General features: G+C 46.5%; 1 protein-coding gene across 4 annotated transcripts in view; it reads left to right on the top strand.

The window, feature by feature from the left end:
* The first annotated feature begins 9,319 nt into the window (after window positions 1–9,319).
* The window catches only part of LOC308611658 (uncharacterized protein), a 19,560-nt gene continuing 13,574 nt past the window's right edge, over window positions 9,320–15,305 (top strand). For all 4 annotated transcript variants that reach the window (XR_014014995.1, XR_014014996.1, XM_081260361.1 and 1 more), the window contains exon 1: window positions 9,320–10,013. Coding sequence is in view for 2 of the 4 variants with exons in the window: in XM_081260361.1 (XP_081116487.1) it covers window positions 9,635–10,013 (379 nt within the window). In the remaining 2 variants the exon portion in view is untranslated. The remainder of the gene's footprint in view (window positions 10,014–15,305) is intronic.

Genomic DNA, 15,305 nt, shown 5'->3' with positions numbered 1-15,305 from the left:
TTTCTTATGTCATGTGTTCACTTTGTAGCAAGTTCATTGTCCTAAAATGGCACATACCAAAGTATCAAGAGGTTCCCTTATTCCTGATAAGCTGTGATTGGATGAAGAAGACCTTGTTACCCTGCCTATCTGATTTTTATTATAATCAGATGTTAATCTGTATCAGTCTCCATATTCAAAATTCACCTTCAAAATTATATGTTATTCCCATGATGGTTGTCTTTATTTCATTTAGCTAGTATCATGACCTTATAAATGCAGTTTTGGTCATTTTCTACTAAAACCTCATATTTATCTGTGTGGAAATACATCTCCTACTTGTTTGCCCTCTTATAAACTCTTCCTGTAATTTAATCCTCATGAGCTTTATTTCCCCGAATTTTAATTACTTAATATTTTGTAAAACATTTAAGAGATCACTGGTATGCTCTTTTTTTCAGTCATCTATACTTTTAAACAGTGTGTTGCAATAAGAAATAGTACTGGTAATCAGAAGACCAGAGTCCTAGTTTTACCCATAAAAATGAACTATATGTGCATTTAAATAAGTTTTATATAAGGTTATATAAGGTTTATTCTGATTCTAAAATTGTTATGATTATTTAGAAAATTATGTTTGAAATATGACATTATTCAAAACCAATAGAGGTTTGAAATCTATTAAAAATCTACAAAGAATTCAACTATTTCACCTTTTTCCCTGATTTGATATTAAACTGTAATCCTTCATCTTTCACTTAACAGCATGCTGTAGCTGCTGTTGACACAAAGACAAAATATAATGTCTAAATATTGTGTACTTGTTTTTAAATGAATACTTTTGTTTAAAATTGTCTTTTACATAGATTCTTGATTCCCTTTTCACAACTTTTCCATTCCCCATGCTACTGCAATCAATCACTCATGATAGAAAATTATTCTCTTTTCTGTTTGCTAAAGCTCTTTTTAAAATACCAAGTTTCAAATGATCATCAATTCAAGAAACTTTGGGAAATGAACCTCATAATTTCCAGAATGAATATTTTGTTTCACTGGCTACCAGGACACCATCCTCTCCTAGATTTCTCCCCTCTCACTCACCATTCCTTGGCAGCCTCCCTTGGTGATGCCTCCCATCCCTCAACGTCTGTTAGAATGCCCTAAGGCTCATTCCTGGCCCCCTTCACTCTCCATCTACCTTAACTACTCATGAGTTTTAATCTAGTCCCATTACTTTAATGGGAAGATGACTTATGACTCCCCAGTTCATACTTCTAGCCCTAAGCACTCACCTAACCTCCAGACTCCTAATTCCAATTTCCCACTAAATATCTCCAATCTATGCATAATAGACATTTCAAACTTAGCAAATAAAACTAAATAGTTTGCTTTGATCCATCCATTGCACTCCAGTTTTTCCTGGCTCCATAACTCATCCAGTTGCTCAGGCCAAAAATGTTAGATTCATCCTTAAACTCTCACTTTCCCACAATTCCTATGTCCAGTCCATCAGAAATTCTTGCCAGTCTAACTTGAAAATACATCCTGAATCCACCTACCTCTCACCTTACTCTTGCCGTCTTTTCTTACTCCAAGCCATCATTGCTTGCCTCATCTAATGCAATAGGCAGCCTCTTCCACAACCTCCTTGCTTCCTCCCCTCTTGCCCCAATCCTTATAGTCTCTAACCAATACAATAGCCAGAATAATCACAAAAAAACCATGAATCATATTACATTATTTCCCAAAACCTGTTCCCATCACTTTAGAATAAAAATTAAACTTTTTACCTGTCCCACATGCTTTATTCAGTATTTCTTCTGCCCTACTCTCCAAGCTCGTTTACTACTACTATTCTCTCACACACACATCCAGATTTTCTTTCTGCAGTGGCTTTCCCAACATCAGGGCCTTTGCACTTGCTATTCCCTAAAACCTGGAAGATTTTAAAAATCTGTAAGATTCCTCCAAGCAAGATCTTAGAAGGTATTTACCTTTCATTTTGGAGAGACATTTGGTAGAAGACATTTTTGAAGAAGATTGATACATTTTACTTTGGCGGCTATTCACACATCTGGCAATTTCCAAGTTGGTTAAATAACAAATGTGAATTGATGAAACTAAAATAAAAGAACTGTAGTTGGTGAGACCTATGTGTTTTAAACCGTGAACTTTGAGGAATTGTAGACATGCAAACTACACCATGGTTTCAGTGTTAATGTGTGAGAATTAGCTAAGGTATTTTCCAAATACTCATTACTCTCTAAAGAGCTTCTGAGCAGGAAATCAGAACAGGGCCTGTGGACCTGAATTTTATCTAGTACCACAGTTGATTCTGTTGCAGATGGTTTTCAGTCAGCCCTTTGAGAGACACCAAGCTGGGGTATTTGCCCAGATATGATTACCAATGGTCATGCAAGTCACCAATGACATACAATCGAGAATCAACAAATGACTGAAAAGAGTGACAAAAGAAGAAGAGGATCCAGTAAGGACCAGTAGAGACGCTATCCCAAGCACTTGTGGCGAGGAGTTTTACAAATCCATTCATATAAATGGATGATAGTTAACAGCCAAATGGCACTGCATACTTTTTTAAGTTGCTGAGTATTAAAGTGTATGGCTAAGCATCATAAGTTTTGTTAAATTATATTTTGGTTGCTATAAAATTAGGTGTACATTGTGTGTCATAGATGTAGGGATACAGATGTGTAAATATATGTCGTTGTTTCAGTTCTTCAGCTGATACTTCATAATGTCTTTGCAACTTCTAAATGAAGGACCTCTTCAAATATTGTTTAGAAAGAAAAGATGCCTGTTCATCCCTGTCCACCTCCCTTTCTTCATCCCCTTCCTTGTCCCTTCCCTTCTTTTTTTTTATATCTTTATTGGAGTATAACTGCTTTATAGTGTTGTGATCCCTTCCCTTCTTGAACAAATTAGTCCATTAAGTGAGGTAAAATAACCCTTTGTCAGCATGGGGGAGGTGGGCATTCAAGGAACCACATGACTTGGCATTGGGTCTCAGAGTCTGAGAAAGGGGAGAGGATGTCTGCATAAGGGAGCCTGGAGTTGACTGCTGAAATCTGATTCGTGTGAAAGGGCATCCACATGAGGAAGTGGCCTTGGCAACCACTCTGTACAGATTGTCATAACCCGTGCCAGGTGGAGAAAATGTGTGGATGGGAAAGTGGCAGCTACAAGAATTTACTTAAATACAGGAAGATTGATCAAATAATTAAGGATATTAAGAATATGGTAATCAGTGTTATTTTAATATCTGTGGAGGGAGTTAAAATATGAAAAGGGCAAAAACTAGAATGAAAGGGTGTTGAAAGGGAATGGAGGATGTTAATGTGAACATATGATTTTCAATATAGAGACATTATAGAAATAAACATAGACTATATGTATGCATATGTTTATGAATGTGTTTGTGAATATGTGTAAATGGTTATGAATATGTGTTTTCATATGTGTGTATGTATATATGTACATAAATCCCCTAGCTCTGCCTATTGAGAGTACCTGGGACCACTGCTTCCCAAGAGCAATGAATACACCTAGTGTCCAGATCTTGGTTTCTAAATACAGCTCTCCAACTGAAGGAACTAAAGGTCTTTGGAGAAATGGCTGATTCTAGAACCACTACAGGGAAAATATAAGATGACCCTAGAACATACTATTGTTTCAAGAAGTAAGGGATCAGCCATAAAAAGAAACGAAATTGAGTTATTTGTAGTGAGGTGGATGGACCTAGAGTCTGTCATACAGAGTGAAGTAAGAAAGAGAAAGACAAATACCGTATGCTAACACATATATATGGAATCTAAAAAAAAAATGTCATGAAGAACCTAGGGGTAAGACAGGAATAAAGGCACAGACCTACTAGAGAATGGACTTGAGGATATGGGGAGGGGGAAGGATAAGCTGTGACAAAGTGAGAGAGCGGCATGGACATATATACGCTACCGAACGTAAAATAGATAAGCTAGTGGGAAGCAGCCGCATAGCACAGGGAGATCAGCTCGGTGCTTTGTGACCACCTAGAGGGTTGGGTTAAGGAGGGTGGGAGGGAGGGAGACGCAAGAGGGAGGGGATATGGGGATGTATGTATATGTATAGCTGATTCACTTTGTTATAAAGCAGAAACTAACACACCATTGTAAAGCAATTATACTCCAATAAAGATGTTAAAAAAAAGAAGAAGAAGGGAGATATCAAAGAATAATTGGGAAACATCAAAGGATATAGAAGCCAAACTGAAGGGGTTTCCACTGGACAAATCTTGAACAATCTAAGCCTCAAAATAAATAATGGTAGAAACGTATTATAGTCAATTGAATAAAATAGGAGTCTATGAGTTCATACTGATTTAAATAATTAAATTGAATAAATTATGTTTGATGAGGAACAGGATATTTACATAATTACAAAGTGCCTTACCACAAAAATTATTAATAATGAAGGAGAAAAAAATAACTTTACAATGGAGAAGACTGGGTGATATACACCTTAATCAAATGAGTAAAATAATATTCCAGTAAGGTTACAAGTTAAAAGTTTGCCAAAATTGTTTGATAGGAAGCAGTGAGAAGAACAGAGCTTTACCACTGTGTTATTCCTGCCAACTACACATATCCTGAATAATCATGAGACAAATACAAACAGCTAAATCCTACAAAATAGCTGATCCATATTCTTTAAAATTTTCTAGTTTATGAAATTCAAGGGAAGCCTGAGAAAATTTTCCAGATTAAAAAACTAAAGGGCTTCCCTGGTGGCGCAGTGGTTGAGAGTCCGCCTGCCGATGCAGGGGACACGGGTTCGTGCCCCGGTCTGGGAAGATCCCACATGCCGCGGAGTGGCTGGGCCCTTGAGCCATGGCCGCTGGGCCTGCGCGTCTGGAGCCTGTGCTCCGCAACGGGAGAGGCCACAACAGTGAGAGGCCCACGTACCACAAAGAAAAAATAAATAAATAAATAAAAAACTAAAGAGACAGGACAACTAAATGCAACATGCGACACTGGGCTGATCCTTTCATTATGAAGGACATGATTGGGATAATTGACAAAACTTGAAAGGGGTCTGAGGATTAGTAGCTCTGTAGTCATGTGTCAGTGTTAATTTCCTGATTTTCATGATTATAGTTGGATATATGTTTGTAGGAAATACTAGAGGATTTGGGGGAGACATTGCATTGTGTTGGCAACTACTCTCAAATGGTTTGGGAAATAAATTATTTTTATTGTCATTTCAACCTTTCTTTAATTTTCGAGATTGTTAAAAGAAGTCAAACAAAGGAGAAGACCCCTGAGTCAGGTAACCCTCCTTTTCCTGGCGACTCCCATAGTTAAAAGCTCAGTTTACAATGGTGGTCAGTTTTGCAGTCTATTTGTGCTAATTTCTGTTACTAACAACATAGCATCTTATTTTCTATTTGAGGTTTTTGGATTTTTCCTAATTATGCTTTTGCTTTTTATTCTATCAAATGTCTATGAATTTGATAAAGTCCTCGGTATTAACACAAAATCAGTAAGATTCATAAAAATAAAAATAAGTTCTTGGAGAAATTTATAAATTTCTACCTGCATTCAAATTGGAGTAAGTTGGCAAGAAATTTATAAGGGGAAAATACTATAAGGAGCACTCCCATTCAGAAACTCAAAATGGTTGCACGTGTTTATCCTGTAAGAGGTCTGTGATGAAACAGCAGGATGAAGGCTGTATGTCCAAACTTAAATGCAATCTTTTAAATCACCTTTCATGTCAGGCCATGTAAGAACTGGGCAATTCAAGAAGTAAATTAGAACAATTCTTATTTTCAATAATTTCTTAGGTCAACACTTAGAATAATGAAAAACTTATCTTTAACTCCAAGAAATCTGGACAGTTATTAAAGCAAATGTGTTGTCCTACTGGCCTACACCTGGTTATAAACAGCAGTACGACTTCAGAAAACCCTGGACACTGAGTGGACTTTCTAAATATAGCTTTTTCTTTCTATAAAGGTGTTTTACAAGAATGCTATCTTTTGTGAAAATGTGGCCTTTATAAAGGGTACACTAAGGTCTGTGACTTTTAGACCTAGAAAAGATTTGAAATATTTTCTTAGCCTGGGAATCCACATTTTAGAGGCATAGAAAGAGAAACCCAATGAAATTAAATATTTTGCCCACCATCAAATGGCAAACAAGCAGTAACGACAGCACTCAAGCCTCTGTCTTCTAAATCCATTGAATGCAGCATAAATAGATTGCAATAACTGCTGATTTTCATTGTCCTCAACACTACATTTCTTCTGTGCCTTATCCCTTTTCTTTTAAGAGGGATGACAACATTATCTGCAAACTTTATCTATAACTATTTTTTTTTAATTTTGCTGTTTAGTAACTCATTTTTGAAAAATTCTGTTTCTATGTTGAAAATGTGTAAGGACATTTACCTTCTTTCTTGAAACACCTTTGCCTGCATTTATCACATTTTATTTTGAACTATTGTGTAGCAATAAGTACAAAAGCGCGTCTAGTAGAAGAGATAATGTCAGAGGCAACAAGGTGTGTGTATGGGGGGGGTCGGGGTTAGAGTTGACATACCTTAAGGGAGATGAGGAGAGAGGGAAGAGAATAGAAATTTTATTTATTGGAAAAAATATGATGGCAAGTTAGAGAATTTTGGCTAAACTTAATACAATATAGCTTTCCTTAACTTAAATTCCGGGTTAACTTCCACTGTTTACATTGCCACAGACTAGGGAATAAACAAAGCAAAAAGATTTTTGGTACCACCATTTTGTGTTAATTTCATAAAGATTTCTACAAGACTTTTTAAAAATAAATTGAAAAACGAAAGTCTTGTCTTTAGCTTATTTTCCCTGTGTGCTTGCACTTTAATAAGTTGATAAATGATATTTAAACTCAATAGTTATGATTAATTCTGTCCCACAATTTTTAAAAGCACTGGGGATTGTGTGCGCGTGCATGCGCGCACCTTTACAACCAGTAAAACAAAGTTCTTGATCAAAAAATTATTATCACTTAGACTATTGAATAAAATCAGATATGATAGAGGGGCGAGCTGTTGATAGGTTTAAAAGTCACCCTAGGTGATTAATTCATGCAGCAGTGTTGCACGTTTCTCTTTAGATGAAGCACTTAGAAGTATAACCAAGCTTGGCTCTAATTTCATATCTGAGACCTGTTTTATTTAGAGTTCTTTGGCAAGTGCTTGCTCTGTGTTTTTATAGTCTTTGGTTGTGCTATAAAAATGTCAAAATTATGAATTAACAGATATGCAAAAGTGAAATCCTAGAAGATAGGATAAACATGAAGTCCTCTAATTATCACTCAAATAAGTTTGGTTGACACAGAACTGGGAATCAGATAAAGACATTAATAATTCATAATGCTGAAGTTAAAATCTTCTAGTTACAGTACAAAAGAAATCCTAATTTGTACCACAAGGTAATGAATTCAGTACTTTTCATTTGTTAAATATTTGCTTATTACCCTGCACCGTGCATATAACACTGTTGCCAAATTTGGAGGGCAAACAGGAAAAACAGACACTCTCTACCCTCAAGTTGTTTATACTGCAGTCAGTGAAATTTCTCTACTTTGAGATCTTTTAATTCCTCAGTTCATTGTAACATCTTCTTCAGATGAATTGTTTTTTGTTTGTTAAAACCAATGTTTAGCACTTTAAATAGTTTCTTCAATGTTCCTGATGGTGAAATAGAGTCATCATGCTAATTTCCAATACTAATTATAGAGTTGATAGGAGAAATGCTCAAGATTGATAGTAAAGTGATTTCGATAATCTACAAAATGTCTTGAGGTTTCCCAGATAACAACTTGTTTCCTAGACAAAAATGCACTTATTATTGATATTCCAAGCTTATAAAAATGTTTGTACTTTAATCATATAGCGATTTTACAACATCTTTTCATTCACATTTTAAGATATTTTGTTCAGTAGATTATCTCATTTTGAAACTATTTATATATACATACTATGTAAATATTAGTATATATTTCTCAATGACTAGATTAGTGCTTTCTTAACTACTTAAATTTGTTTAATTCATATTGTTGTTCTTCAGCATTTCTTTTACTCACTGGAGCCTATCCCACTGACTTCAAAAAGCCTGAAAACTCTGAAAATCCCATTTAAAGTAACTGTATGGAAAATCGTTAAAATAACATATAATGGTAGAGAAGAAGTGTATTTAACATTGTGCTGAGATTATTCCATTAATAAAGAGATTAATCAATAATTCTAACATTCAGACATATAATAAAAATGAAAAACAATCATAATACTGAGCAATGACATTTTCAATAAAGGGAGATATTGAATATTGTATAGGAAACGAGAATCTGCAAAGCAGATAAGTTGGCAATGATTATACATATATTTAAAATACGTTGAAACAGTCATAGACAGTTTTTCTTTTTGGATGGAAAGAGGCATATTGAAGTGTTCAAGCACTACTTCAATTGGAATAGATATTTAGACACTATACAGAAAACACATGATTGCAGAAGAGCAGATATTAGCAGGTGTGTGAATGTGTATGTCTTTAATTAATGCATTTTCTTTTATTCAAAAAGGAGGAGAATGCCAAATTTACTTTAAAGGTGGCATTGTGATATGTTAAAGTTCCATTCTTAGACTTTTGCTGCTGTTACTGTTCCTTTAGTATTCACCAAAGAGTACCGTCCTGTCATTTATCCAAGTTAGAAATCTAGAAGCAATCCTGGGATTCTCATTATAGGGTCCCCTACCTTCATGCTCCCCCCTCAAGAAGTAACAAATTCTTGGCTCTCCTATATAGGAAAGCTCTCTCCAATGTACGCCTGCTCTGTAACTCTCCGGGTCTCGGCGCGCGGCTGGGAGAGCCGCCCCCGCCGCCCCGCATCCCCTCGGCTCAAGATCAACGGGCCGCCCGCGCCGCCGCCGCCGCCCAAGTCGGTCTCTCACTCGCCCAGGGCGCGCGCCCGGGCGGGGTGTGCGCAGCCAACTCGGTCCAAGCGGGGGAGGGGAGGACATGGGGCGAGGGGGACGCCACCCAAGTGGTCTGGGGTTCGGACCCAGCTAGGCGAAACGCGCCGGGAATCGATGACGGCTGGGGAAACTCGGGCAAACCTTTCTTGGGGAGTCACCCCTCCGACACCCCACCGCCCAGGCGCTGCAACGGAGGGTGAGCGGAGGCTGGGGGAGCTCAAACTTGCGAGAGCTGGAGGAGGCGTCGGGCAGGCGGCTGTCGCCCGAGCGCTGCGCCTGCGGGGGGAGGGGAGGCGGCTGCTGGGAGGGAGGGGGAGGAGGAAGAGGAGGGAACCAGGGAGGGGGCACGCGTTGGGATCGCGGCGCGCGGCGTCAGACGGAGCCTGGGCTCCCAGCGGCGAGGTGAGGCGGAGCTACGCTCCTTGCTGAACGCGAACCGAGCTCGGCGGCAGCGGGGAAGACGCGCCGGAGCCCAGGCCGCGACCGAGAGCGGGAGCGAGGCGGCAGCGGCGGCGGAGGGGGAGCCCGCAAGCTGCCGGGCGGGGAGCCCAAGCCGCGCTGTCGCCGCGCAGGGAAGACTTGGCCAACACACTCACACACACACGTTCACACACCCAGCCCGAGCTGGCGCTCGCGGCTAATCGTCAACATGGCGCTGGGGCTCCTGCCCGAGCGCGCGGCTGTCGCCACCTGCCCGGAAGCTTTGAGCCCGCCCCGCCCGGCCCCGCCCCCGCCCCCACCCGGCCCAGAGCCCACCCCTCGGCGGGGCCGACCGCAGCAGACAGCGAGAGAGGCGAGCGGGTTGCGGGCAGCGGGGGACGGCAAACTTTGCTGTTCGCCGCGCTTCCCCGGCCCGGCCCCTTCTCCCATCGCGAACGTCGCCACCCCACTTTCCTCCAACCCCGCACACCTCTCCCCACCCACCCCACCTCCTGTCGCTCCTCCTCGCCGCCTCGACTCTGCTCCGGGGAAAACTTCAAAGCGCCGGATCGCAGGCTCCCTGCTTACTCCCCGGCTGGGGATTTCAGGTCAGTGCCCGGAACACCTTTCCCCGCGGAGGCCGCGCGGGCTGGCGGCCGTGCGTGCGGCGGGCTGCAGTCGGCCCCCTCCCTCGGGGCCCAGACTAGCGGCGGGTGGCTCTTCTGACTCTCGCGTACCCCTCGAAGCTTGTGCCTCGCGCTTCACTTTGGCTGCTTTGCTCGCTTTCGTTTTTATTTCCTAGCTGTAAGTTATTAAAAATGCAGCCAACCTAAGCGGCCCGGCGTGGGCTTCGGGGAGGGAGGGGCGCGGCGGGGGCGGACTGCCGCCCCCCTGGGGGCTGGGAGGAGAGCAGGGAGTTCGCGGAGTGGAAGTTTGCAGGCAGTGTGTGCCTGTGTGCGCGGGAGCGCGGTCGTCGCTGAGTGCCGCGAGTCGGGCGTGGGGGGCGGGGGGGTGAGCTGGGCTGGAAGTTGGGAAGCTCGGCTCGTCGTTAGCTCGCTAGCAGGAAAGGGAGGGCGGCGGGTTCCCGTCTGCTTTCTTTTTCGACTCGGGAAAGAACTGTAAAAACCCCCAGCCGCCGCTGCCTCGTCTCGCCTCTCCGGGGGCAGCTCGTTCTTGCTCGTGGAACGACGGCGTGTGCGTGCGCGAGGGTGTGTGTGGCGGGCGCCCCGAGCCGAGCTCGACCTGGCCGCCGCTGCCGCGCGACTCGTGAGGGGAGTCCCGGTTTTTTGTTGTTTTGGCTTTCTTTGGCTTGCTCCAAAGCGTGAATCACGTGGATTAAAAAAAAAATACTAGGAAATGGAGCAGAGCGAGGGGTTCCGACTCTGCCCGCCCGCCAGCCAGCCAGTCAGGTCAGACGCTTTGTTTTGTAAATGTTCTTTTAAAATTGTAATCTGCCACCCTGGTCCACCCCCACCTTCCCCGCGACGTCGTGGGGTTGGTTTTATTTTTTATTTTATTTATTTTTTTTATTTTTTTTTTTTGCTGTACGCGGGCCTCTCACTGCTGTGGCCTCTCCCGTTGCGGAGCACAGGCTCCGGACACACAGGCTCCGCGGCCATGGCTCACGGGCCCAGCCGCTCCGCGGCATGTGGGATCTTCCGGGATAGGGGCACGAACCCGTGTCCCCTGCATCGGCAGGCGGACTCTCAACCACTGCGCCACCAGGGAAGCCCGTGGGGTTGGTTTTAAGTTGTGAGACCCCAGGGGTGGGGGTAGATCGTGCGGGGGCGGGGCGGCGGCGGGCGGGGGGGCGAGACCTGGGTCCTCCTCTGGGTAGCGTGGAGTCTGGTGGAAAGCCCTGTAGGTCGTGTGCGAGTCTGCGGCCGGAGGAAGTTGGTCCCACTCGGAGGGCGTGCGGCGCAGAGGCTGAGGGCGAAGAGGAACTTGCGCACCCGGGCGCGATCCTCGGCCGAGGCGGGGAGGGCGAGGCGCCGCTGCGCCTTGGGGCCCGCGCTCGGAGCAGGCGGGCGGCTGCGCTGCAGAGCCTCCGCCAACTAGGGGGCTCGGGGCGGCGGCGACGTGCTCCTGCTGTTTACCAAGCAAGCCCCGGGGCGCCGTGTGCGGAGTAGGGCGGCTCGAGGCACGCGTGGTCCCGGCGGGCTTCGCGCCGCCTGCACTCTCGAGTGGGCACGTCCCCGGGTCCCTGAGACGGCTGAGCCTGGCCTCGTGTAGGCCGAAGCCGGGGCGAGGCTTAATTTGCAGTTAATGAATCTTTTCCAGAAGTCCGCGATCTCCAGCTAGAGGCTGTGAGTGCCCGCGCGCGAGGGCGCGCGCCGCCGGCGTCTAAAGGGTTGGGGGGTTGCGGGGATGGAAGAGCGAAGGAGGGGGAAGGGTTATGTGTATTTAAAAACAAACCTTAAAAAAAGAAACCAGCGCGCTTCAAATAGGTATTCGTACAGCCTCTTGTGTCTAGAGTAGACAGCTCAGGGTTTTAGCTGCTTTTTTGTTTGTTTGTTTTTTTCTTTTTTTGAGAGAAGGCCAGAGGAGGGGTAGTGGTATTTGCTTCTAGGGGTAGTCTCTGGAGAAAAATCCGTAAAATGACTTAGGAATAAAAACGAGGAGGAAATGGCCCACCCCAGAAGGTGGTGGGTGGTGAACGCAGACAGACTTGGGTATTTGTAGCCATGTGACACTTGCTGTGGCACTGGAAACGGACACCGCGGGCCGAAATTAATCCTTAGGAGGTGTTGGATTCGGTTTGGCCAACAGAATTGCTTGTGTGGAAGGCATTTTAATTGTCGGCCTCTGAGACTCCTGTACGTGGACACTTGGAAAACACATTTGCTTCTCGACCCTTCCCACTCCACCCCCGACCCGTTATCTGGTCTGGGCTTTGCAGTGTCGGTTCCCGTGTTTATTATGGGCATGATTTCACCGCGAGGAGGAAGCGGGGAGATGGCGGTGATTAATATGCCGTCCAGGTTTAATCCGAGGCTGGCCTTTAGTGTGCGGGTTTACGCCGTCACTCACCGGGATTGCCTGGGGTAGTGGGGGGGGGCGCGGGGCTCGGGCGCCAGGCGCTCCGCGGGCAGGTCGGGGTTGGGGCTCGGACGGCCCCAGCGCTGTGCTTTGAGGCACTGTCACCAGTAGGTGACTGAGAGTTAATTAGGAAGTGTTCTCCGGATCAATGGGCCGCACAGCTTATTAGCGATTCTCTCCAGCCCTTTGCAGGGCCGGCCGGGCCTGTGCCTCCCACACAGGCCGGGACCCCGCGGCCCGGGCTGCGGAGAGCGCCTCTGGGAAGTGGGGAGGGATGGGCGGCGAGGGGCGACCGGGAGGTGAGTGTAACTTGGCCGGGCGGCGCGTTGCGTGCGGCGCCTCGAGGCCCGCGCAGCCCGCTCTTTCTTCCTGCTCTCGGTCGCCTCGACTGTGTCTTTAACTCGCTCCCGCTCGCGTCGCTGCCTGGCTGCTCCTCCCCGCCTCCCTTGCCTATCTCTTGTTCTCTAAGCACGACGCCTGTGCTCCCCGCCCAGTTTGGGATTAGACAAGATAAAAATCGGACTGCCCAGCGCGCAGAGCTGTGACTGTGCCCCGGCAGCCGGGCTGGCGGGAGCGCTGTGGGCCGGGGCCGGGGCGGACCCGCTGTGCGCTCGGGGCAGCCCGAGCCCGTAGAGTCCCACCCCGACCCTGCAGGCGCGGTCACGCTCCAGCGTTCTGTCTGTCTGGGGGCGGGCCGCGGAGGCGGCGGCAGACTCCCGTGAGCGAGCGAGCCTTTGGGCCCAGCGACCAGGGTGGAGGCAAGGCTGCGAGGGTTTCTCTTAACCCTTTAAAGACGATAGGGAGAGTGGGGGTGGGGAGTGTAGTAGCAATTCCTGGAGGCAAAGTAGCCCCCTGGGGAGAGGAGGCGGGAGTCTGGGCTTAGGGTTTTCCTTTCTCTTCTGTGTATGCAATCTCACATCCTGGTACATTGGGCTGGATTCTTCGAGGAACCAAACGCAGCTGCTAGGTGATCTAATTTGACCCGATACTTCTCAATGGGGAAGGTGTGAACACACACAGTGGGCACCCTCACTTAAGGAAGTGAGTTGGGGAGATGCAGAGGTTAGACCTTACCGTTCCCAGCGGCCCAGTATGTGAAGGTCTGCTCAGAGCTTTAGTCAGTGGGGCCTCTGACCGAGAGTGTTGCCTACCAAAGACCCAAGCCTGAAATGCCTGTCCACTGCGTACAGGTATGCGTCGGAGAGAGCAAAGGGGTCCTTGAGTTGTCTATGTAAATAAAAACACTTTTAACCATGAACTTGTGGAGAGTTCAAATAAGATATGTGCAGGGAGGCAGCCTCCAAACAGGAGTTGGACAGCGATGTGTACAAGATCGATCATTTGTATACACATCCATGGGGTCAACATTGAATGGGTCTAAAAATTTAATACAACTCTGCAGGCATTGGTCTCGTTCTTTCCCTGAGGTAGACCCCTGAGGTAGGTGGGTTACCCTATAGAGAAATGAATCATTAGTCACATTCCTCTCTCCTTCCCCCTCCTCTTCCTTTTAGGGTTTGTAGTCTTAGGGGATCCTCTAGTTACATTAAACTGCAACCCCATATTGGTCTGGGAACGAGCCCCATTATAGGCAAAGCAAGAATGTAAGTCGTGGGGAGGTGTACGTGTTAGACAGGAATGCACAGATTAAGATGTGCGCCTGAATGACATGTGCTGAGACAAATCAAGACACTTGGGCTCTGGTGCCCACATGGAACAAGAGATAGAGAAGAGAGAAAGAACTGGCCGCGAGGAATGTAAACATGGGTATGCAAATACTGAGACCTAGAGCGAGATCCTAGGAGAAAATCCCAGACTTTGTTGAGCTGGCAACTGGAGCAGAATTTCTGTAAGTTCGTTCGAGAGACAAAAGCCCATTTAAAGGTGTGAAGAGGGTCACCTGGAAACACAAAAAGCATTCACATGCATACATCCATGCTTAGATACACAGGCTGAACGACAAAAACTCCTCAGTGCCTGATGAAGATTTTCCTGCCCGGTGAGACAGAGCAGGGCACGGAAGTGTGGGCCACACAACCACATTCGCACACTCATTCACTGGGAAATACTGTGTCTTCGGCTAGAGGGAAACTGAGGGCGACGGTGCCTAGCTAAGGGTGGATGGCCCTTGGTTACTAAGATTGCTTCTGGTTATAGTTTCTTCCCATCTGGAGTGGGGAAGAGAGTATGTCTTGAGCAGGTAGGAGGATTTCTGAAAGATTTTTGAGTTCTGGACCCTGAGAGGATGGATGGTGGAGGAAAAAGGAGTAGCTTTGCATTCTGGGTCGGAAGCAAGGGATGTTGCGCTCCTCTAAGCCCTGTTTGCTAAGGTGGCGCAGGGCCTAGTGAACTGAGAGAGACTGAACCGAAAGAAGTACGAAGCTCGGCCTCTGGGCGGAATCAAGGGGAGGTATGCTTACTTTCCCTTTTTTTTTTCCCCCTTGAGGAGACCGTGCGGGGACGGCCAGCGTAGAGAGGATTAGCAGGCGCCTCTGTGACCCCAGACGCGCGCGTAAACTCGGCTTGGGTTTGGTTTGCGCGTGGCGTCGGTTTGCCGCGGTCCTTCTTTGTCTGAGCCCAGCCGGGAATTCCAGCTTTTATTGGGAAGACAGCACTCGGGTGGAGCCCGCGCTGGGTTGGGCACGACAGCCGGGGCTGGGCAGGAGGCTCGCCGGCCTCCGAGCCGCCCGAACCCCAGGACGGTCCTCGGGAGTGCCCAGCGGCCCCGGCAATGCCACCTCGGTGGTTTCCTCGAGGGCGGCGGGCCCAGCAGACCCAGCCCGGCGGGGCGTGGGGCCTCACGGGTCCACTTGGGCCGCCGTACCGCCCCTCTCCCCGCTGGCCCCACCGCTCCCCCGCCA

The sequence above is a fragment of the Mesoplodon bidens genome (genome assembly GCF_964165515.1).
Source record: "Mesoplodon bidens genome assembly, contig: HAP1_SCAFFOLD_118, whole genome shotgun sequence".
NCBI lineage: Eukaryota > Metazoa > Chordata > Mammalia > Artiodactyla > Ziphiidae > Mesoplodon > Mesoplodon bidens.
Note: the sequence above shows the minus strand (reverse complement) of the source record. Positions and strands in the feature narration are given on the sequence as shown.